The sequence below is a fragment of the Stegodyphus dumicola genome, chromosome 10, assembly GCF_044657685.1.
Source record: "Stegodyphus dumicola isolate Sdum_Otavi_A_Nest chromosome 10, ASM4465768v1".
NCBI lineage: Eukaryota > Metazoa > Arthropoda > Arachnida > Araneae > Eresidae > Stegodyphus > Stegodyphus dumicola.
This window is the reverse complement of record NC_140777.1, coordinates 61,336,930-61,362,744: the sequence shown is the minus strand read 5'-3', so window position 1 is coordinate 61,362,744 and position 25,815 is coordinate 61,336,930. Positions and strand designations below refer to the sequence as shown.

Below are 25,815 nucleotides of genomic sequence, written 5' to 3'. Positions count from 1 at the left end.
GCAGCCAGCCCGTTCGCGGGATTCGAACCTCGGAACGAACTACCAGTGTTCAGCGACTTTACCGCTCGGCCACTGGTTGGCCGAAAAAGAAGGAGACCTAAACTTAAGTGGCTCGACTGTTTGGAAACAGACTTAAGAATTTTTAAAATAACTAATTGGATGTCCATGTCCAGGGATAGAAGAGCTTGGAATTCGATTCTGAGGAAGGCAAGGGCTTATCCTGGGCATCTAAAGAAGAAGAATACTTAAAGGCTTATTGAGGACCATTGCTAGATATCTTACCACCTGATGCAGTCTCTGAAGGTCCTAAATTCTGCTACCAAGTGCCTCCCTTGTTTTCCCTAAATTCTGCTGCCTGGTGCTGATTCTGGGTTTATGTGAATAACAAATTAGTTACTCTTAATTCAAATAGCACTAGATGTAATCTTTTGGCCTATGAGTATCATTAACAAAATCTATTTTTAGCGTATGGAAAGAAATTTTTCCTCATCAGCTTTTCTTAGCGCATTCAACTTAATTATTTAATCATCGCCAACCATACTGTAAGCATAAACAGTTACCATACTCTTTGTTATTGAATTATTAGTATAAAAAAAAATTGTTTAGGCATCGCTACATGAGTCATTACTCAAGTTGGTATGTGTTAATAAACATGCAGTGATAAAAGCAAAATATAATAAATAATGATTTGCGAGGTTGGCATAAGAGGTATAAAATATTAGTAGGTGTAAAATCAAACATAGAATGTTTCGGTTTGAGATGTATGCCAAGCAGATATGCAGTTATGGAGCCAAATTATTCATCATACGAATTTATGCTAAAATAATTGTTTCTTTAATAATGAGATATGTTATTTAGTGTCGAGGTAAAATTGAGAATTGAGTCTCAACATATTTTATTATGCGGGGGGGGGGGGTATTAAATGCACACGTGTAAAGCATGCCAAAATAAATAAATAAAAAGTTGGTGGTGTCTTTGATGTCCTGATTTTAGGTCATTTCTTATATTGGATGTCCAGGTCTCGGACTTTGTACTGTATTTTCTTAGTCCATTTTGTTGTGCAATTCAGATCATAATTATATTCTTTGTGTTTTTAATATTATCCTTTTTTTCAGACAATTAATCTTATTGATGTGTTTGGGAAAGGACCCTTAGTGACATTCCATTTGCAATGGAAGGACAACTTGGTCAATGGGATGGTGGATAGGCCACAGCCAGCTGTGAAACCAAGTGATTTACTGTCATCAAATGGTTTAACAAGTTAGTTGATGATTGGAAAGCTATGTCTATGAAACTAAATTCTATGTGTGTATCATTTTTTACTTTCTAGAAGTGATACGATTCTTAAAAAATGGCTTCACTTTTTTTTTTTTTTTTTTTTTTTTTTAAGTTTATCACCGTTACTAGGGATATAAGTTTTGAGTGTACGTTATTCTACCAATTTTATTTTATGCAGAATTAAAACAGAGATAATGCAGGAAAAGATTTTTTTAAAAAATAAATAAATAAAAGAAAGGAAGATGAGAGAGAGAAATGTAAAAAGAAATAAAGGATTATATAACATACTAACAAATTTTTAACCCACCCATTTAGAGCAGTTTGCTTTAAAATTTTCAGTCTGCTTGGTATCATATTATGCAGAGCTATTACTTCTTAATCGCTTGCAAAATCTTTTGCTTCTGAATATGTTTTTTCACTAATACCTGCAAGACAATGATGAGTTTTTGTAGAATGTGCCATTCCCATACAGCAGAAAAGTTGTGTTTTTAATTTTAGGTATATTAAAAGTTCCAGTACTTATCATATAATTGGGCATCATCAGTCTGTGAACATAAATGTTGGCATGAAACGTAACCCAAAACAGCATTGGGAACCTCAAGAATATGTAAAATCATCAGTACTTGAAAATATCATTGTAGTTATTTGAATAAAATTCTTTTATTCATTTTCTGGGAGTTTAATAGTGGATACTTCATCATTTGGCAATAATATGTTTTATTATAAGATAGTTAAGCAAGTGTGATGATGTGATCTCTGCATCCCAGTTTGTCATTGTGTCCTGGTTATTTGAAAAAATTTTAAGATTACTGAATATGCAAGAGATAAACATAATGGTTGAGTCTTGTGTGAAATGATGATACTGCAACTGAAATATATCCTTTGTTACAATCACTGTTGTCAATCTAAATATTTTGTGTCAATATCTAAGTACTTTTAATATTGTGTAGACAATTGGCATTAAAAAAAAAGTAAAGAAATTGTTGCAAATAATGCAATAAACATGGATCGACTTCTTGATGATGTAGAGATTGCAAAGACCCCCCGTTATCTAAGTATGAAATTTGGAAAAATGCAAGTTCTGAAGTAAAATGAAGTCATTTTTTCGGGGGGGGGGGTATCCAGTCTTGTTCCAGTTATAAAATGTTTTCCGGCATGCACCATTTGGGAGTATTCTCAATAGTGAATATCTTATGGTCAAGAAAGAGGTAAAATGGTTCAGTCAACTGTAAAAGCTTTACTGTGCTGTAAAATTAACAGTGAAAACTAAACTGCAGTGAATTTTTCAATGCCATTGAAAATTACAAAGAATTTTTAAAGAAAGTTCACACCTGTGATAAATATTAATATTTTCATATTTTCTTAATAATGTACTAGTTGAATTATTAAAAAATGTGTTTAAATCGTTTTTTATTAATTTCTTTAGTTATTTTAATCATAGATGTTTTTCCTAGTAGCCTTTGTTTTCTGTTGGGTATTTTTCTCAAATTCGTCCTAGTTTGAGGTAAAAAAAATTATGGTAAGCCTGTGTATAAAACATATTGAATGTATTTTACTGTGTTTGCTAAAAATATCTCTTTTCAGGTGTTAAACAAGACTTTCAACTTCAAGAGAGACAAAAGAAAATGCGTATTTTTTATCAGTTCCTGTACAACAATAACACTCGGCAGCAAACAGAAGCACGAGATGATTTCCAGTGTCCTTGGTGCCGAGTGAACTGCATTGAGCTGTACTGTCTGTTGAAGCATCTTAAGCTATGTCATAGTCGTTTCATCTTCAATTATGTTGTAAGCATCAAAATAATTTGATTTGAAAGTGTTTTATTAGTAACCCTTTAATTTCTCTTAACCATTTGAGGAGCAATATATAAAGTAATTTAAAATGTAGTAAAATTTTGCATGAACTATAAATTATAGATCCTAAGGACACAAAATTCAGACTTAAAAAAAATCTAGTGCGAAATCCTAAATTTATATATTTTATACTGGCACCCCTCTAAGACATTTTTTCTGCAGGTAGCTGCCAATTGTTAATTCTTGTTTTTTAAATAAATTTTGCATACTTTTGATGTGCATCTGTAGAGATGGGTGTTTGGATATAGTTATGTAAATCTGAAGACAAAAACTTTTAAAATTTTAAATATAAAATTTATGTTTTGATGCACTTTGATGTTGCAACCCAGCTGAACATATTTATGTAAAATATGGGTAAAAAGCTTTTGAACTTGATTTAAATTCTATATTATTATTTTATAAAAAAAATTTAGCAAATATAACATTGCATGTGTAAATCGTATCATGCTGTAACAGAACTAATATAATATTACAAAAAAATATAACTCAGACAAAAAATTAAAAAAAAAAAAAAAAAAAGGTAAAATGAAACACTCAGGTGAGAAAGTATGTTGCATTTTTGAAGTTATATTTTATGCTTTAGATAATATGTAAAAAAAAAAAAAAAAAAACATAGTTCATGCTATAATACTAAGAATCCCCCCCCACGCACACACACTTTAGATTATCGAGGACCCTTTTTTGTTTTTTGCAAATATAGCTTGTAGTATATCTTTTTGTTCAAGAAGAAACGCCGTTAAACAATTTTATTATTTGATACTCCTCGAAGCTCTTATATCAATTTTCAACCCCTTTGGCTTCCTAGGGGTTCCTTTTCAACTTTTGGATAAATTCTTGTTTGCATCCGAATGGGGCCTTGGAAATATTTTCACTCTTTTCACCAACTGTGAAATTTATTTCAAAAACAACCTATTTTTATCTAAACTCGGAGGGCAAATTTCTCTTGCCGTGCCCTAGTCTTTCATCTGAAATTAACAAAGCCGATAAGAATAAAAGCGTGCTTTCAAATCAGCAGTTTTTGTTATTACACTAAGAGATGGACCTTAAGCGCACTTCCATTTGCTGTATTTTAAGTGAGCCTTCTCTTTGTGTGATCTAGTTTTTGTGATTACACTAAGAGATGGACCTTAAATGCACTTCCATTTCCTGTATTTTTAAGTGAGCTTTCTCTTTGTGTGACCTTATCACACCACACAGAGGGAAGAAGCCGTGACTTCGGAATGACAAATCAGTTGTCAATCACCTCTTTTCATTTTCCTTGAATTCTAGGATTTTGGAAAGCATGAAGCAGCTGGTGTCTTTTGGAGGCTAACATGCCACATTTAACCCCTACAATTGTGCGAAATTTTGACCCCACGTGGCAATTTTGAAATCGATGAGTCTTCCTCTTAGGAAAAGGTGAAGTCCTGAAATTTTAGCTAAACAGAGACAAATGAAACTCGAGTGGAATAAAAAAAGAATTCAGTCCTAGCGCAGGGTCAGTAAACTTCTCATCCCTTCATGAACATAATATTGAATCTCAAATAACTTATAAATTAATCATAAAAAATTATTACATCATAAACTGTCATAATATAAAGAAATTCTGTCATGTCACGGAATGGAAAAGAAGATTAGTGCTGTCACCTATTGGCGTGGTGCTCTCAGTGTGGGCCGGTTTTAAAATCGTATAAATAATTTTCTTTTAATTATCACTTCTGACTGAAATGATGTAACAGTACAAAGTCTCTAATCCGGACGTCCATTATCCGGAATAATCTATAATCCGGATCTCAAAGCCACAAACTTACACATGCGCATTTGATGCATGTAAAGCGTTTACCCATGTGCGCTTCCGATAGTGAAGAAAGTAACAGAGAACATTATTGAAAACGAAAAAATTTCGATTGACAAGTTAGTCGGTATTCTCAACACAGCAATTACAGGACTTGAACAGTGGAACTTTGTAACTGAACAAGAAATTATGTCTGTTTATAGAATTAAAGAGAAAGTGTTAGCACAAAAAACGAAGCAACTTACATTAATAGAAATGTTTACTAAAGTAAACAAATAAATATTAAGTTTTTTTTTTTTTTTTTTTTTTTTTTTTTGTAAATTTTGATACGTTTTAGATCATAATTGCTCTTTATTTCATAAATAACAGTTTCATATTTTTAATTGTATAATTTCTGCATGCCATCTTACCAGATTTAAATTGATGATTTATAATCCGGAATCGTGGAAGTCCCGACAAGTCCAGATTACTGACTTTGTACTGTATATAAGATTCAGCATGTATACATCATATATTTGTAGATTATCAATCTTCAAACATGATACCTTATAACGAGGTATATTAATTTGATAACTGCAAAGTATTGAGCATTCATAGGATGGTGAATTTAGAATCAAAAGGAAACACTTGAAACTTACGATTGTAGCTTTTGGTGTTGAAAAATTCGCATTTTTTCGGAGGTTAAAAAATTGACAAACAATACTGGTGCCCTTCAAAGGGTTAAATCTATGTGCTATACCATACTTCTTAGATACATCATTTTCTTAATATAAGCGTTGTTGAAAGCAGACTGTGTCTTGGAATTGAAGGCTTATTGGAATCACAGATTTTTTTCAGAATAATCAGTTTCTCAAATTACTGCTATAAATACCTTGTTAATAAATCAAGATAAATTATTTTGAGTTTTGTTAATACATTTTAGTATTTTATTGGATCATCTGTTAAGTTCTGTGGTTTTTCTAATCAAAGCTGATTTCCTTCTAATTATTTTGTTACTGCTGATGATGTTACCTTGATTGAGCCAGATGTTTAACTATGGTCTCTTCTCATTTGCATAATTCTTTTATTTTAAAAAGAGAAAAAAACTGCTGATCAAGAATTTATATTGTATATGGACAACGTGCTGTTTCTGGTGACACATTTAAGCGCAGAAATTTCAGCCTTGAAGATGATGCCTAATCTGGACAACAATCTCCTGTAAACAAGAGTCTATTAAAAGAGCCTCTAAAAATTAATGTTATGCAGTTCAGGAACTATCATGCAGACTGAATATTCCAAACAATACTATACTTCACCATTTGAAGATGATTGGATATGCAAGTTGCTATGATGTATCGTTACTACATACTTTAACAGAATGGAGTATTGAGTTTCGGCATGTGATTCTTTGCTGAAACAAAAAATCTGATGTGTACACCACATGACTTCCTTGTACGGAATATTAAATTATATGCATTTTTTCTTGCATTTTGTTTAAACTTACTGAATTATAATCTGCTTTGCCGACAGCGCATAAACCACAATGGAGTAAAAATGCATTCTTTAAAATTCACTCTATTTGTTTATCATAGCGACACTCTCACGCTAGGTTCACTTAACAGTATTATATTTCATTCATATTATAACTCAGAATGCACAAAATTTATATCATTTAAAGAATTATCTAATCGTTGCCACAACCAAATTAAGGTTTCAGAGGCAACAAGACCCTTTGATAATCTGTTAACCTTCTCTGTGACTATTTTCCAGTAATAATCATTACCAATTAATACTGATATGTGAGAGTTATGGACACCTATATCTGTAGCATCAGCAAGTCGTATCGAATTTTCCTTACAATAATTAAGTATTTCCTTTCTTGGAATACCAATAACAGCTTGATTAATTTCTGGAGTTTCAAGAGCTTCAATTATTATTTTCCCACGTCCTTATATATCTTTAAGAATAACCTTAACCTTTTTTAGCCTTTTAACTGTAGGCATCAGTAGAGCCGAAGGTGTAAATCTGAAGTTCTTCCCCCACAACACTTAATTTTAATTGTTTTGATACTTCTGTCAGGATGAAAGATTTATGAGAGGCAGAATCGAAAATGAGTCTTACATTTTTTCTTCTATTCTGACCTAAAGGTATTGAATTTGCAGTTTGTAAATAAGCCCTATTTTTGTTATCTCTTTCCAAAATTGACACCACCACTGTGTCTGTTTTAAGCTTACCTTTATTTTCAAATTTATTATCATGTAAAATGGTATTATGCCTTAATGAACATAAATTACAGCGTATATCCAATCAGCAAGGACCAGGCGTATGAGACTTACGAAAACATAAATATCATCTGTTAGCCATTTTTAATTTTTTTTTTTCCCCCCTCAATTTAAGTAGAATGTTTCAAAGATTCATTTTCTAGCTTTCCACAAAATATACAATCGGCTGTTGATGTATTCGTATTCAACGACGCAACTGCTGGAACAAAACGTTTGTTTTTGAAGGCAGTATGATATTTCTCACTTTTAATAAGGTCTCGCGATTGATGTTTATGTTGTTCGGTTCTGATGTTAAACTCGGAATAGTTTGGCAATGTTTGGAAAAATGTTCATAACATGAAGTAAACCTCCCTTTTGTCATACTTGTTTTGGCGGCATATGAAAGACAAGGTATTTCTGAACTATCGGATTTTAATGCGGCACAAGAGTGAAAGTTTTTGCTTACATCTACTACAGCTTTCATACTCCGAGGATTGGCGTTTTCACCTCTACTGATAAGAACATATTGCCTATTATTTTTATTTTACCTTCATTTAAAATTGGTTATGTAACTAACTCAAAAAGGCTAAAATTTATACTTTTTAAATCCTAATTTTCCATGTTTCAATGCATTCATTTAGTTAGTTACACTATCCTGCATGATGAGGGCACGGTGTATGCCCAACTGCTCTCTGCTTTCAACTTCCTTTTTCAAAAATTCCAAAATGTTAATCACTGTGGTTTCTGTGTCAGGGGTTAATGATCGATTAAACTCTTAAAACTAATTCGCTAGAAAGTATTCTCATTAACTGTGGGCATAACAAATAGGTGTAAGAATTCGAAGTAACATTAAGGGAATCAAGGCTTCTAATTTCAATTTCGAAGCTATCATAAATTATGTAATGTTTTAATATCATCTCCCCTTTTTTTTTTTTTTTTTTTTTTTTTTTTTTTTTTTTTTTTTCCAGACGATCCATATGTGCGTTTATTAAAATGTTTTTTCTACCAAACCTTTCTTTCAGAATATTTATTGCCTTAGCATAATTTTCGGCAACTAACGGTAATCCCTTTATTGACATTAAAGCTGTGTCTGTTAGTAAAGATGTGAGGTAATTAAATTTGTCTACATCCTTTAAAGCAGAGTTATTATGCATAGCAGATTCGTATTGAGCCCAAAAACTTTAAAATTTAGATATTTTGCCTTTAAATTTATTTATGGTTAGTTTCGGAAGTTTAGCGCCATTTGTATTTGTGTTCTCTACCATATCTATAGTAGAAGAATTAGATGGCATCTCATTTAATTTAACACATTTTCTATTTCTAAATATTCTATTGATCTTTGATTTGAACAATTTTATTTTTATATTCCAAGCTATCCTGTATTCCAGTTTCATACTATTTTTCATCTGTTATGATAGATTCGATTTCAGTATTGAATATTAGTATATCGTTTTCATTTTCATTTAAGATGGATAAATCATCTTGTAATAAATCAAATTTAATATTATCCGATTCTATTTTCTTTTCCATTTTAGCTATCAGTCTTGTTACTGATGCTCTTAGCATTCCATGCTTCTTTTTTAGTACTTTTAACTTATCCATCTTAATAATCAATATTAATCACTAATTGAACAATAATAAATACTTAAATCATAATATATCTAAAGATCACTGTTATCTCGGAATTTCAGCACAATGTTGCAATTTATGATCTTTTTTCTTATTTGTATTTTCTTATTTTTTTCTTTTAACAACATTTGATAAGTGAAATTTTGCTTACCTTTCTTGATGAATATCCACAGGAATGCTTGGAATTCCTTTTCATTTTTATCACACAGAAGCTTTATTTACAGCTATGTACAACAATTGTATGCTTACATTAGAACGTTCATCATGTTTTTCTTGTTGCCACTACATCTATCTCAAAAATCTGCAATGTGGTAAGAAAAATATAACAAGCTAAAAGTAAAAAAGCTGTGCATTCTCGTCGCCAGCTACATAAACTGTAATAGCTCACATGCAGTTTGAGTTTGAGACCATACTATTTCGAGGGATGATGAAAATTGATTATCTATTTTCTGAGCAAATAATTTGTGCATCTCAAATTCTGAGGTACCTATATTAAGCAGAGCTTGGAAGAGCTGCTGTAATTCGCACAGATAGCCATTGTGACCTTCCAGTATACTTATAATCATGAAGTTGAAGTATGAGTTCAGAGTTTGAAAGGTTTTCTGTGATGTAGAATGTTCTTTATTGTTCCACAATAAGTGTTTCCTTAATTTGTATTAGTTACATAGACCCAAAAGATTGGGAGGGTATTAAGAAGGCAGTATTGGGTATATTTGAATTAGTGTATTTCAACTATTGTATTTTCTCCCCATCTTTTTTTCCCCTAATCTTTATTGTCCAGGTATTGAGAAGGAAAAATTAAGCGAATAATATTGTTTCCGAAGAACATAATAAAAAATAGTTCATTCATTAACTACAGGTAATTATCACAATATTATTTCTTTAAAAGAAATGTACATTATAATAAGAATACGTAATAATAATGCAATATCTAACATCTTCATTTATACTTCCTTGTAACATGAATCTTGCTCATTTGTATTGTAGTCTTTGTTACTCTTTAAGCTTCAAACCATCCATAAACAATTGAAGAAGCCAAATCAACAAATTCATAAACTGAATGTTAGTTCTCGTATTAGGGGAGATAAGTTCAACTGTTAGAAGGGAAAGGTTCGATTTGAACTTCACTGATATTTTGTGAGAGTTTGTCTTTATTAGTAAGAAGAAAACAATCACTATAGATGAATCCATTTTTAAATTTAGTTGAGTTCGTTCTCTGAAAACACTGACGAAGGCTAATATAAATATATATTTTAATTTCTAAAACCTCAAGTTAAAGGTTATGTAGTAGGGGACTTTGTGAGAAAATATGGTATGTAACTGATTGTTATCACTTTGCTTTACACAAATAATGAAATTTATGCTGTCTTCTCCCTCTAAATCACAGATACTGGTTTATAACCATACACTTTTATCTAAGTATCTGAAATTCTGTTATATATATGATAATTTTTTACTGTTATTCTAGCCACATCCCAAAGGTGCTCGCATCGATGTATCTATTAATGAATCCTATGACGGCTCTTATGTAGGAAATCCAAATGACTTGCACTCTACAGGTTTTGCATTTAGTAGAACTGGACCTGCGAGGCGAAATCCAGTTACACATGTCATTGTCTGTCGGTAAATATATTATGTGTATTTTTCTATGCATATTTGAAAACTTGCCACATGAAAATTTATTAACAGTTGTCTTTACAAATTGTAGACCTAAAAGGCCAGCACCTAGTTTATCCGAATTTTTGGAACCAGACGACACCGATGCCGATGGTCCTCGTTCATATATTTCTGGTCACAATCGGTAAATATGCTAATTTAATAATCGTAATGGATTGAATGTACAAATCGATAAAAAATTAACAAAATTAATTCTTATTCCAAGAAATAATACAAAATACTGAAATTTCCTCAGAGATATTCGTACAATATTGCAATATCTCGCAGTAATTATATTTTAAACTACTAAAATGTTTCACAGAACTCAATTCAAAACAGAGAAAGCTAATGCGATCTCACCGTGAATTCGCTGCAATAAACCACAAGGATTAAGTAAACCACTGAATTGAAATGTTTTCCTCCAGCTTTTATAAGCTTTTAAATCAAACACGAGAAGCTTCTCGTAATTTCTCAAGTTTTCTGGAAAGCAAAGAGTACAATTATGAGATATCTATGTATTAAATGTGCGGGCTCCTGCATTTTAACTTTTCCGGCATAGCTTTTCTCTTCAAATAAGTCTCGTGCTGCATTGCACGAGGATATAAAACAATTAATTCTACTAAACATAGCTAAATAAATACAAAATCCGTAACAATATTGATATTTAAGCAAGTAGAATTAATTTTTCTATCATCAATTTCCATGAAATATTTATTATCATTTTTATGGATTTTCAAAAAAACAAAATTATTTTTATATGAAATTAGCCAGAAATATAAAAACTCCAATGTTATATTTAGCATAACACAGATATTTATATATGAATTATTGTAAATGCAGAAACCTGATTTGTAATAAAAACGCAGGATGTTACGCAGCAGGTTCAAGGGCTTTTGTCTATCTGAATTTGTCGTGTTTTAGGACTTGTTTGTATGGTGCATCTCTGAAATTCTAGTATTGGTAGATTTAAAAATATGGCCCAAGTTGTACTTTGTATAATTTAAATACGTGTTGATTTTCTCAAAAAAATTTATTAAAAACTTATATCTGGTGTGGAGAATTAATAGTTTGTAGTGGGAGTTCTTCGACTTTTGTTATTTATATCACTTAAAAAAAAACTAAGATTTCTAACTGCTTTATTGTAATTGCTTCCTATTGTCTTTAAACTGACATATGTAAACTGCCTCCTAATGGCATTATTTTTGAAAAGAAAATAATATTTATTAATAAGTATGTTATTATTATTCATTATTTATAATGAATATTCTGTTAAAGAATTATCATTGCTGTTATAGGAGGAAATGTTTTTAGTTTTATTTATTTTATATAATAATAATTGATTTCTTACTTTCATTTTCAGATTTTTCTATTTATATGCAGGTTTTTCTTGCCATGTAATAATATAAAATTTATAAAAGAAATTTCATTCCTTTATATTTATGTGAAAGCATTTTAAGAAATAAATTACAATCTGATATTTATAAATAACAGTGAAAATGCTGGTCACATGGCAGATATTTTGCTAAATTGTATTGTTGGTAATGAGAAGCATAAAGACATTGCTGTTAGATCAGTAATTAGTAGTATATGTATTGTAACTTAACTAAATTGTTTGATAGTAACATCAGATTAAAATCCGTGAATTTTCTTATGGCCAAAAAGCAAAGGTTGCGTCTGGTGTTAGCTGAGGCCTTAGTAGCTCAGTCGTGTAAATTTTCCCAGCTGTGTTCCAGTTTTGAAGGAGAATCCCATGTAGAGATAGATCTACCCCTCTTTCCCTCTGCTGACCTCTCGAGAGGACTTTTGACACGGTAGTATTTTAACACCTTTAAGACCACACATTTTTCCCAACTTACCCCAGTGTCTGTATACATTTCCTGCAGCCCCCTTTTTTTAATCTTTCAGTGTTTGAATGCGAAATATTATTTCACATTACGACACAATAATTTGCAGTGCATGCGTAAAATTACTACTTTTTATGAATATAATTTTGGTAAGACTGAACAGTGTGCAGAAATTCACAAAGACGACCAGATTCGCAATGAGATGGAAATTGCGTGACCCCAAATGACATTGAAATATTTTTAAGCACCATTTTAGAACGACAATTGTCATCATTATGACTATACAAATCATTTACTATAGAACAGAGTCACCTTCATCAAAATCACTTGAAGACACTACTACCTAGCACCAGCAGCATAACTACCATAGCTGGAGCTTTTGCTGCCCAGGCAGTCCATGAGTTTGTCACCTGGAGATGTTTCTGAATATGCTTCACCTAATGATATATAAACAAATAACCAAAAAAATTGTCAAAGTGACATATACAGAAGCAAATTAAAACTATGTTTTTTTATTATTATTATTATTATTTTTTTTTTTTTTTTTTTTTTTTTTTTTTTTTTTTTTTTTTAAGAAAACCTAATTTCAGCATTTTATATTATAACATACTTGTTTTTTGTTTTTCCCCCCAGAACTATCAATGACAGTGTAGAGGTCTTTATTGCTACAGTTGGTATTATGTTGTCAGTGTAGAAGATTTCTTAAATGCAAAATAAACATTTGTAGTTTGTTAATATTTCAAACGATTTTTATTTGAAAACTTTGCTCACAATTAGCAGCACTTAACAGCAATTTTGAAGAGTGTTCATAGTAATATAGAAAATTTTTAGTTCAGAAAATTGCATTTTAGAATAAAACTGCAGAATTCAAAAAGCCTATCCTTCCATTTCCTTTTAATTTTGTCCAGCATTAAAGAGGGGGGAACTTTAAAATATTTTTTTTTACTCGGTGAGAAAATTTTTCCTTATTTATGTCACAGTAATAAAAATTTATATGACATTCATAAATTTCATTCAAAAGTTTGAACAGAATAAAAAAAGACTGTAGTAAGAGTATATAAGTGTTAAATTCTCCTGGTGATTTCTTAAAATACTTTATATAAAAAGTTTTAAATAAAAAGTTTTACTTCTCAATTTAATTCTTTGTATGACTCAGAACAAGTCTAATAAAGTCACCGTAGAATCATCCTCTTAGCCGTCAAAATGTCCATTCATATTCATCATTCACATTTTATTCTCAGTAAGATCATCTGATAAATTATTGTCAAAAACTTTCGACACTATTTCAGTTTCGTTCATTTCCGTGTGTTTCTAAAAGCATGAGGAACTTGGAGATAAAGATAGCAAATATTTTAATTATTAATATGCAATCAAAACTGATAAATAAGCATTAAGATTATCAAGTTTAACCCACTCAGTGGCATGACCGTATTTATCTGGTTTAGAGTTTTTTGTTACTTGGTATATATGTAATGTTTTCAGTTATTCCAACACCTCGTGGACGAATGGTGAGACTATTCCATTACACGTTCTGGTAGATGGTTGACAAAGCTGGAATGATTGAAGGACGGAGAAAGATGACGACTCAGGACTTTTCACTTTTAACAGCAAGCATATCTTTATTTTAATTTAGAGCAGATGACTTTTTCCAGATGGAGTTAATCAAATAACTTATTCAGTAATTGAATTATTAGATACTAATGACTTTAAACTTTAATACGTTCTAACAAAGAAGAGCATAGCGGAAGCATTAGCAGGGAGAAGGCATCTGTGTAGGAGAACTTATGACGCAGCATTTATATGAGGAGGTTATGTAATAGGTGCAAATGTTCTAGAAGGTACTGGGTTAGGGGACGATCCTGAATTGCAGAAAATTAATTAAAGGTTGCTGGTTCGCAAAGAGCAAAGCCATCATATTTTTTTTAATATTTTACATATATATTTTTGCTTTTTCAATTTCTTTAATAATCTAAGTATCATCTTAATGAATGAAAGTTTATGAAAAAGAAAAGAGACTAAGTATTTATACAAATTTAGTTAATAAAAGCCATTTAAATATAGGTCTTCATGAGCAAGTTTAAAATGCTGTGCCACTGAGAGTATTAATATACTGACTACTGATACAAACACCTAAACAAAGTAGGTACAATTTATCAAAACAAGTGGTATTTAAAGATATTATTGAAAATATGAGTTACCTCTTGGTCTGTTCTCAGAGTGTCAAGTGCCCTTAAGTCACAAAGACTCCATGTTATTCACAAACATCCATACCTTCTCCAGAAATCAAAACCAGACTCAAGGCTATGGCAGCATTGTGCCAAAACAGAAGTTGTAACTAATGTATTATTATACTTTGAAAGAAGCTTCCACATGATTTCTAATACCATTGTTTGTTTAATTTTCTTTGCTTCAGATGTAAAAAAATCTGGTAATTTTAAGCTAATTTCATTTAGAGATTAAATATAATCGATAATTTGTGGAACTGGTATGTTAACGCCTGCATAGTTTTACATCCCTTGTGAAAAACAAGCTGGCTGCATGAATACTTTTGTAGCTTCTCTTCCTTTAAGTCTTTTGTGATAGGCACCTCAGTCGCTAGACTGCTCTCTCTGGAGACCGGGCTAGCAGGATGTGCTGTCTTGTAGGGCCGGGCCGAGCAATTTGAGCTGCTAAGCTTAATTTTGGGGAAAAATTTGCATAAATTAAATATGGGGTCCATTGGTTCCAGTTTTTTGACACATTATGAGAGCAACACTGCAACATTTGTTAGAATTAATTTTTATGTCATTATATTTTCTTTGCCATTTGAAATATAAAATATGTTTTGATGAATGATACGCACAATATTCCCTTCAGCACTAACTATCAAGAGGAGTGAATAAAATAGAAGAAGCTTTGGAAACAGCCTCTTGGGTTTATATCAGCTGATGCTGTTAATAGCCAGCGCTGTTTTTTTAAATTGCTTATCCCCATGATTTCTGCTTTCTTTCCAAAATAAAATACTCAAAATAAAAAATGCTGCAACAGAGTGAAGATCAACGTTCTCCATTCTTGATAAATTGCTCCATAACAGACATAGGTCATATCTAGTATCAACAAAAAATACTAATTAAACATTCTCTCTAAAAAATTCGTATGTAGTAGACCCATCCTGAGTCAGTTTAAACAACAATTCATATATGACATACCTGGCTATGAGATACGTTGACAACCCATACATGTGTGACATCCCCATCCTGAAAGAGCTTAAATGCATGGCCTTCTTTGCCATAATTTGATAAATCCAAATCCTCAAGCCTAATTGTTCAAGACATATCAAGCTATTATTGCAGTAAACTAGTTACTGCAAATTTTGAATTTTTTAAATTTTAGAAAATAATAATTATTATGTCACGTTCAATTATTTTATTTCTTATTTGTTTAAATTTTAACAGCTTTGTTCAGTAATAGTTATAATAGAGTTAAGCTTTTTATATCAGTTTAATTACTCCTCTTTTTCTTTTATGCATAGCCTGTACTATCACACCGTAACCTGCCTCTCTGTGAGACCACAGGAAATAGATATAGACAGTGAATCCGAGAATGATCCCGAATGGCTACGAATCAAAACACAGCATGTAAGTTTTCTTCCCATTCATTGTACTTTGACTGCATTTAATACTTTTTTTTCCTTCTGTTTTAAAAATGAGACTGTGTGCACTCATTGAAACTGTTTGCATCAAATTTCAATGGAATCTCTTTACTGAATTTTTTTTTTTTTTAAATTATTTAGATGATTGATGAATTTACGGATGTTAATGAAGGTGAAAAAGAATTAATGAAGATGTGGAATCTTCACATTATGAAATATGGGTGAGTATATATAAATGTATATATTTTTCTGTGTATTGAGAAAGTTGTAGTTATATGTAATTGCCTTAGGCTAGTGTCCTTCAAATCGTGTTTCTGAAAACCCTGAGCTTCTATGCAGTTAAAATCAAAATTTGAGCTGAATGCTATGTGTAGCACAAAACCAAGAAGTAGTTCCCCCCCCCATATCGAGCAGACACAAAATTGATATATTTTCGGTGCTTTTCAATGTTTACTTTTCTGAAGAAAGAAAAAAATATTTTATGCAGTTCTTGAAAAAGGAAAGGTTGAAGCTAGCCTTAGGGTAATTGAAAACTATTGTTAACTTAAATTGTATATCATTTTTAAAACTATTAAAATGCAATGTTATTCTGTTGTCTTAGTCTCAGTTCATATTTAAATGACCAAAATATTTGTGGGTTACCTCCATGTAACAACAGCTATTAAATCCCAGCTGTAAAAAAAAAAAAAAAAAAAAAAAAGTAGGATGCCGAAAATCATAACTATTGTAGCTTTTAGTAAATTAGCTGTGTATTAAAAAATGCTGCAGATGAAAAGGAAACTAAGTTTGGCAAGATTAAAAAAGGAATAGACTAAAAAAAAGAACCATTAAAGCCAATAAAATACTTATTAGTGGCTAAGGATATTATTAAAAAATACAACCATCAAGCAACTGGTTTCTGATATCGCTGTTATTTTTGGCAATTCATCCTGAGTGACATGCAGTGCCAATATCATTTTATTTGGGTAACAAATTTTATGAAGAAAGAATGTTTTGATAGCTGTAATTTGGCTTGAGAACCATCTTCTTAGTTCACTAAAGTGACACTGTGTTTCTTTATACCTTTTAACTACTTAATCTAGCACATTATGAAATCCAGTGCAATATCTTCGGCTCTTTTCTACCTGGTTTTATACACAAACTGCTGAAATCAGGCTGTATGAGGGCACATCCATTGTTACAGTGTATAGCATGTGCTTATAAATAGCAGTTAATCTATGCTGAGAACACCAGATGTGCTAGAACCTAATACAGTCAAAAGTCGTTAATCTGGACTCGTCGGGACTTCGACGATTCCGGATTATAGATCATCAATTTAAATCTGGTAAGATGGCATGCAGAAATTACGAAATTAAAAATATGAAACCGTAATTTATGAAATAAAGAACAATTATGATCTAAAGGGTATCAAAATTTACAAAAAGAAAAAGCTTAATATTTATTTAATTACTTTATTAAACATTTCTTCAATGTAAGTTGTTTAAGTTGCTTCGTTTTATGTGATAATACTTTCTCTTTAATTCTATAAACAGACATAATTTCTTGTTCACTTACAAAGTTCCGCTGTTCAAGTCCTATAATTGCTATGTCGAGAATACCAACTAATTTGTCAATCGAAATTTTTTCGTTTTCAATAACCTCTGTTACTTTCTTCACTATCGGAAGCGAATTATAATTACGAGGAACTTGTTTTAAATCATATCAAAGACGGAGTACATCGAGATGAAATACTACATTTAGTAAGGAATTATAAGCCAAATAAAATAAAAACATCTGCCTTGAAGATAAGGATAGTGCTGACAGATCAACTTCCAATTCATTGCGCGTCGCGGCGTTCCCCCCGCCGAGCAGCGTGAAATTGATAAACAGATTTCAGATTTCGAAACATTCTTTTGCTTTAGATCCTTTACATATTAGCAAATATATATCAGAAATTCTATTTGATATAATTGAAAGTTCAAGCTTACTTTTATAAAATTGCTCTAACAGTCTGCGAAAAATAATAAGCCGGATCCAATTCGAAGATTAAGGAACAACGCAATCTGCAACATTAACTGAATTAGATAATTTTAGCTTAGCTTATACCGTCCGTTATACATTAAACGCGCATGCGTAAACGTTTTATGCGCACACGCATATTCGCAGCCGCAAAGGTCTTACGCACACACGTAAACACCTACGTCAGAGACTACAGAGACGCATGTGCAGAAAGTTTGTAGCTTTGAGGTCCGGATTATGGGTGTCCAAATTAACGACTTTTGACTGTACCTAAAGGTTTAAGTGAAAGGCCTCTATCTGCATCAAAAGTCATCAAACCAAGTCAAATCAAGCCTCCTCCTCCCCCCCCACCCCCAAAAAAAGGGAAGCTAAACTTTACAATTATTTGCAAAGATGTTGAGAAACCAAAGAAATTGGCAACTGGGATATAATGTAGTAAAAATCTAATTATAATAAAATAATATTTGTGTATAACTGTATGTATCACATTAATATTCTGAATTATTTGAAATCGTGCTGGATTTTTACACCATAGTAATTTTCAGGATTAATGAAATGGGATGACAATTACCCTGCTTTATATTGGAACATCTTTATAAAGGTTTCTGATATTTTAAACAGCAGTCATTGCATCTTCGTAAAGTTGCTGGCTTCTGAGTTATGAATCATTATTATGAAATCTCTATTTTATTCAGCATTTATTATTAATGGAATAATTTTTTTTAATTTTTTCTTTCATTCTACAGTGTTTTTATTATCTTAAAATACTTGCACTTAAATCTGGTCCTTTTTTTCTCCCTATTTTTAGGTTCGTTGGAGATTGCCAGATACCATTAGCATGTTCGATGTTTATTGAAGAGCATGGTAAAAATATTCTGAGCAAGAGGTTATATAGAAATTTCCTACTTCACTTGTGCAACCTTTTTGACTATGGTTTAATCAGTGCATCTGTTGTTTATCACACAATGCATCAACTTAACCAGATTAGAGATGAAATTGAAAATAAAAATGGCCTATCTTGGTCATCATAGTACACTGAGTTATTAACTGTTCTACCACAGTTCTTTCAATGTGTAATGGAATTAATCTGTAAGTGTGGCTTATGAACTTTATAACTGCCAGCTAAGTTGAAGAATTGTTACATCAAGAAGCTGACTGCTCCTCTCAACTGTAATCTTGAAGCTGGAACTGTAGCGTTTGTGTCACAGTCTGTATGAGCAAGAATTCACAAAATATTCGTATGAAAGAAAAGGATCATCATAATAGTAAAATTTAACTCTCCCCTACACCTTTCTTTTTTCCTCCACATCGTACAATATTAGTTTCTGAATTTGTTTTGTGGCAAGAATGAAGCTATGATTACATTTTGAAAAATTGAATATTATTATTACAGTACAAAGTCAAAAATCTGGATTCTACCAGCAGCCAAATAAAATTATGAATCTAGGAATAGGGAATATGATACTAAAAAGGGGGGAAACGTATGCCATAAATGCAATTTCCCCCCCCTCCCATCTGAGATTCCTGCAAATCACTTTCAAATACCTGCTGGCTAGGGAGACGCACCATAGCCATTAAAAATATATTTGGTTGATATCGGCTAGGATTATTTTGTCATCCGGTGTAATCTAAATTCTGCTGCCCAGTACGTCTGTAAATTCTAAAAATTTTGTGATCACTGACTTATTGATTGCTCTGTACTCCTCTAAATTGTAAAATTATCCCCACAAATGCTGCCACTTGGCAATGTCAACTCTGTTGTGAGGTTAGCATTCCTCTATCTGATCAAAACAATAAGTGAAGCCTTAATGTTACCATATGCACATGCCATTTTAGTAGATTTAAATTGATCTAAAATTTGGAATCGTGAGATCTCAGACCTTGTATTGTATTTTTAATAATTTGAAAATACGTTATTTGGTTGGAAACTACGTAGAAAAAAATATGGAAAAATTATTGTAATGTTTGTGAGTATGTGAGTCATAAAATCCTATATAGGCATGGCTTTTACGTGTAAATAAATTAATGCCATTCTTATTTATAATTCTTGGCACTTGATTAGTGTTGCCTGGATAGCTTATTTGTTATGAAATGAAATTGGTATGATAACTAAATAGTTCCTTGTATGAAACAAGTGAAGGCATTTTTTTAATAAAGACATTAGTTTTTGATTTTGTATTTAATGTGTTTGTTTTATTTACCAAAAAAAAAATGTTTTATTAATTGAAGAAAAGTTTTCTTGCTATAGTGATATTTAAGAAAACTTCTGCTGTTTGATTTGGACAGTTGATTTTTTAAGCTGAAAGTATCATTTCATTATTGTATATGCTTAAAAAAATTAATATCTGGCAAATTTGAAATATTAGCGTGTATTTTTGTTTAATTATTCTTTCTGTAAAATATCTGCGATATATTTTGTATATCAAACTTGTAAGTATGATTATCAGTGTGTTATTTCCTTGTGTGTATGATTTTATAATGGCATTGCCATTCTATTAACATAAAATACTCTAAGATACGTAGATAGAGTTGTTCGAATCGGTTAACTTGTTTATAATTTTCTCAAAACTTTTGCAAAACATAATTGGCATCTGTCATCAAAAATTGACAATTATTAGCCAATTTTATGTAATTATTGTATCATAAAATATTTATTTTAAGCAAGTGCATGTTAGTGGTGCACAGTTTTAACCTGTACACTGCATTTTTTTTTATTGCATCACCAAAAAAAATCTTGGTAATTTTTGTTGCAAAATCCCCTCCCATACACACACACACAGAGAAATTGACAGTAGCCAATTTACACTGTGCATTTCACTTCTGAATGTAAATTTATAGTGTCATAAAAAATATATCTGAGAGAAACGCTGTTTGAAATTTTTAAATGTTTGTGCATGAGATGTATATATTCGTCAAAACTGTAAAAGCAAAAAAGATGATTTTAAAAAAGTAATCAATTAATAATATCGTTCCATCTTGATTTAACTTTTCTTAGTAATGTGTTTCTTAAAGTTTTGCAAGATAAAATTGTATATCACTGCCAAAGATTCCATTTGAGATGCTTATATTGTTTATATATCATTTTTAATAATGTGAAGGGCTTATTAAAAATGAGGTTTTTCCCTATGTTTTAAAAAATGTTTTTATTTGTTACATGACATTATTACTCTTATGACAGATGGGTAAATTTAAAAATTTATATCTGAGTTATTTGGTGAAATTTTTATGTTGTGATTAATATTTTAAATACATATTTTCATGTTGTGTAAATAATAAATGGTATTTGTTGGTTATAGCCGCATTGTTGAAAAACAGGAATTGGCACATTTTTATATGTTGAGCATATAGTTGTTGATATAACTTCGTAATTTAATACAATTTTGTAAGCCAGTCATTTACCCCCTAAGAAGCATTTCTTTTTTGCACCAGCTTATGAGAAATTGTATTTGAACGGCATTTTGGAGTGGGACTAAATTTGTATAATTAGTTATTATAGTCTCTATTTTATAAATTTTCATTCATTTAGATAATATTTAGGTTGTTAAAGTGAATATGAAAATTAATTATTTTAAATAATAAAGTAACGTACACGAAATGTCCTGCCTGAATAAAGGCAGTCATGTCACCTAGGATGAAATTAAGCAACATGTAGGAACTTACTGTATGCATAAACTATGTGTGTGTGTATCTAAGCTGCAGCCTATGTTTTACCTCCAAGTTAAATTCTCGAGGATAAGCTGCAGATGATGTATTTACAATATACAATATTTTTCATGGTTTGGAGGTGCATCTAGAATGAAAATGCTACTTACCACACACCGAGGCAAAAGTTTTATTATCAATCAATAGGAAAATGTTTTTATGCTTAGCACCTCTTATTCACCATCTTTTTGCATTTAGCTTTTCTTATTCACTGTCGTTGTACAGCTGTTGTCCTATGATGTAGTGACAAACCATTCCTAAGGATAAAATGTGCACAACATCCTGCACTTGCTCTAAAATGTCTGATCTTCATCAAATCAGTTTATTCATAAGCCTGGGAGTATATCATTTCAACGGTTACAGCATAACTTGAACTTCTTTTTTCATTCATATACCATTAAGTCAATATCAGCTTGGTTCCCATTTTCCTCAGAGAATCAGATAACTTGCAGTTTAAAATTTGCATTATAGTTCAATCAGTTTTTCTTCAAGCAGTCTGCAACCACAGCTAAACTTGTACAATCCTGTATAATGTTCACTCAACAACAGGGGATTTTATACTTAATTGTTAAATACTCAGTACTGTATTGCTACTTGTTTATATGTAACTATTTTTAATCATTTGTATGTATAAGCTGCACCTGATTTTCATCTGCTTGTTTGGGAAAAAAATGTGAGGCTTATACACAAAAGAATACATAAGTACTCAGAATTACTACAACATGCACATGTAACACAGAACTACTTCAAATGGCAACCACAAGATAGTCTTTTTACCAACATATTGTATTATGTACATTTCAACAAATTCTTTTGAACGGTAAAATATTGTTCTGTTGGGAAAGAATATTTGTAGCATCTTTTTTTTCATCAGTGGAAAACTGAAAATAGTAAACAGATTAAATATTTGTCATCGAAAAATTCATGAGAAGATTGGTAGCCGTGTGTTTCTCACCAAGGCTGTTATAACCATTGAATGCCAATAAATTTTTGCACACATTCTTTTAGCTTTATGATATGGAGTAAGGTTTGTATTTGTATATAGTTTGATGCAAGAACATGAAGTTCTAAAGTACTGCCGATTTTTTTTCTTTTGTTTTATTTTGACTCATAAACCTGCCCACCTCTGTTGCCTTACTAATGTTCTAATAAAGGACATAAAATATTTAATGATAGTTTTACAGTGAATAATAATAATAAAAAAAATGGTGTCTTTTTACAACAAAGCTACTACTGCCATCAGATTTTTCGTAATATCGTCTTGTGAAGTGTTGTTTGCTCATGTCTGAACAAGTATTTTTTCCCCTCCAATTTTTTACAAAGTTGATAGCTGTTTTGGTTTACTGTCTGTCTATGGAAAGTTTGTCTTATTATATTTTTGTATATATAACCATCACTTTTTATAATAAAAACATGTTGCATCATCAGAACAACAATCATTTTTAAGGAAATATCTCACATATCGATACAGCGTAAAGCATTTTTATTTATTCCATTCTATATACTGACAAATAGCTGTAATAATTCTTAAACAAGATATATGATACATCTTTGCTTTGTGAATTGTAATTTTTCATGTTATGCTAGTAATTAGTATCTGAGCAAAACACTTCACAGTCAGTACAACATGTATAGAGTGCTTGGTTCATTTTTAAGAAAAAAAGTTTTCTAACTGTTTGATGTTTAAATGTGAATGAATTGTATGTAGAATATTGTAGATTTTTTTAAAACTATTTTGTGTTCAAATTCAACCTTTAACACTTTTTTATATTAGTCTAGAAGAAATATGGAAACCTCCTTTCTTTATTGAGGAAGAATTAAGGGGACCATGTTAAAATCTAATTGGAGAGAATATTCAGAAATCCAATTGGACAGAGTTAAGCATAAAACTGAAAAGGCATAAATCTGTTTGTTGTAAAATAGATTTTTTCCTAAAGTGGTTTTTGGATTTTCCGAAAGTGGTTTATTCAAATGTATGGATTATACTTTGAATTTTCATCTATTTCAGTTTGTATCAATGTATGAGTTAGTAATTTTGTTTCACATAATTTGTAATTTATCCCATTGCCTTTTGTTTCTGTGTTATGCTGTCTTTTAATAAAGTTTTCCGTGGTTTAGAAGATTTGTCTTTTAAAAGCCTCCTTTTGATAAGTAAATATATAATATGTACAAACGTTCAGAAATAAGTTTCGTTACATTTTTCTGTTCATTTTCAAATATTATAAACAGTCATTATTATTCTAGCAGTACAATTTAATTGAACTATTAGAAAACTGCTGAAAAATTCAGCATCTCATTTGTGATGTTATCTTCATTTGGGCAAAATCATAGTCACCCTTTTATCTGTTTGTTAAACTCTTAAAGAACACAGAGCATAGATTATTTAATCAAATGTGAGTTACCCCCTTCCAACAGTGAACTTTTTTATGCAATTTTCTTAAATATAATGAAAAGGTAATAATTTTCCCCTTGTAATTGGTATGTTTTTAAAACACCTACTTTTGTATTTGTAACTGAGATTTGTTAAGAAATTTACATAGACAGTGGCATGGAGGCATGTGGACCATCCCAGACTTGTGATCAGTGTGACCTTAATTTTTTAAGTATGTGTACCTTTGTTAGATTTGGGATCCCAACTAGGACATAGCTTATTTATCACATTCCCTGCCAGTAAAAGATATGTATGCCACATGCACTGAAGTCCTTACATGGCATTGTTTTGAAACTGTTGCTCAGAGATAAATACTTCCAATTACAAAAAAAGAAACAAATATTCATGTTTTCATATTCTAAATTAAGACAATTCCATTTTATGAAATTAATTTTTTGTAGAATCTCTCTGGCCCTATATAGGAAAGTGTTATTATAAGAAGCACAATAAAAAAAAATGTTACTCTTGTACGACAAAAATTTACCAACATAGTTGACTAAGGGTTGGAAATCATATTCATGGGCTGTACACAAATTCAAGACCAAAGTGTACATGTCTATGTAATTAACAGTAAAATATTAGTCTAGGAAAATATTTCTGATGTTAATAGATCAAGTGGTGAATGTTTCTATGTATATTATCATGAAAATATTGATCAGTATAATTTTTGTAAGAGATTTTATTCACAGAATTCTTACTGTAGAAGACGACACTGGTAAGTTTCAGTATTGTCACATTGCCAGTTCATAACATTATTTACATGAATTAAATATATTTCTAGTTTAATGATTGTGCGATTTTTTTTAATCTAAAGTAATAAAATAGAATATTTATGATGTATCACAGATGTTTCAAAACTTATTTTTTGTGCAAAAATTCTGAAAACATACCATTTATAACAAAATTATGAATTAGAAAGTAAATAACAAAAATGTCACAATCGTATTTCATTTAAGGAAAAACAAATCAACTTCAAATTATTTTGATTTAGTTATTAACTGAACCCTCAAGGTAAGTTGAAAATGACATCAAATAATACAAATTTTGAAGTAAACCGTTTCATTTAATTTTTGTTGTACTTTAAACTTTTTATATTGTGCTTTTTATAATAAGTATGAAATTTTCCTAAATATAAGGTCTGGGAACCATATAAAAAGGTTAGATTTTTGATTTTATAAATTTTTTATTATTGTTTTTTTTTATTTATTTAAAAATACAAATACTTGCATCATTTAAAACATTTTTGTAATTTGTGTCTGTGACAATGGTTTGGGAAAATAAGAGTTTGGGTAAACACTTTCCTGGACACAGTGGATGTATGGGTAGTTTTTCTGATAATGTATACTACGAAGGTACAGTTCTTGTACATACTGATATATAGGCAATGCCATCTTAACAACATTATACAACAGTCCCATTATAAGCCCCCTAGGCAAACTACATTATTGGGGCCATTATGACAAAGACATAGATTAGCATAGCACCCAGAGCTAAGTGGCCAGTATGCTAAATTCCTTAATACAGCCTTCCATACAGATGAAAACTAATACTGATAAATTGTAAACTTCATATCTGCAGTATTATATTTTTTAGAATGAGCATAATCTTTTACTAGGTATAATTACTGGATTAGATTTTGTAATTTGCAAAACTGATTTTTTAATTTAGAAATGCCAAAATATGAATATCTGTCTTATTTCAAACAGTGTTGTTTCTGTAACATGTCTATGGCCAGCAACTGTAAAGATATAAGCTGTATAATGTATGAGGACTTCTATT

General features: G+C 30.8%; 1 protein-coding gene across 2 annotated transcripts in view; it reads left to right on the top strand.

Moving 5' to 3' along the window:
• Su(z)12 (Polycomb protein Su(z)12) overlaps positions 1-23,725 on the top strand; it is a 130,025-nt gene extending 106,300 nt beyond the window's left edge. For both annotated transcript variants that reach the window (XM_085824984.1, XM_085824983.1), the window contains exons 9-15: positions 1,116-1,260; positions 2,863-3,065; positions 10,243-10,397; positions 10,483-10,575; positions 15,786-15,891; positions 16,047-16,126; positions 18,712-23,725. In XM_085824984.1, the coding sequence (XP_085681110.1) occupies positions 1,116-1,260; positions 2,863-3,065; positions 10,243-10,397; positions 10,483-10,575; positions 15,786-15,891; positions 16,047-16,126; positions 18,712-18,934 (1,005 nt within the window). In that variant the 3' untranslated portion in view covers positions 18,935-23,725. The remainder of the gene's footprint in view (positions 1-1,115; positions 1,261-2,862; positions 3,066-10,242; positions 10,398-10,482; positions 10,576-15,785; positions 15,892-16,046; positions 16,127-18,711) is intronic.
• The last annotated feature ends 2,090 nt before the right edge of the window (positions 23,726-25,815 follow it).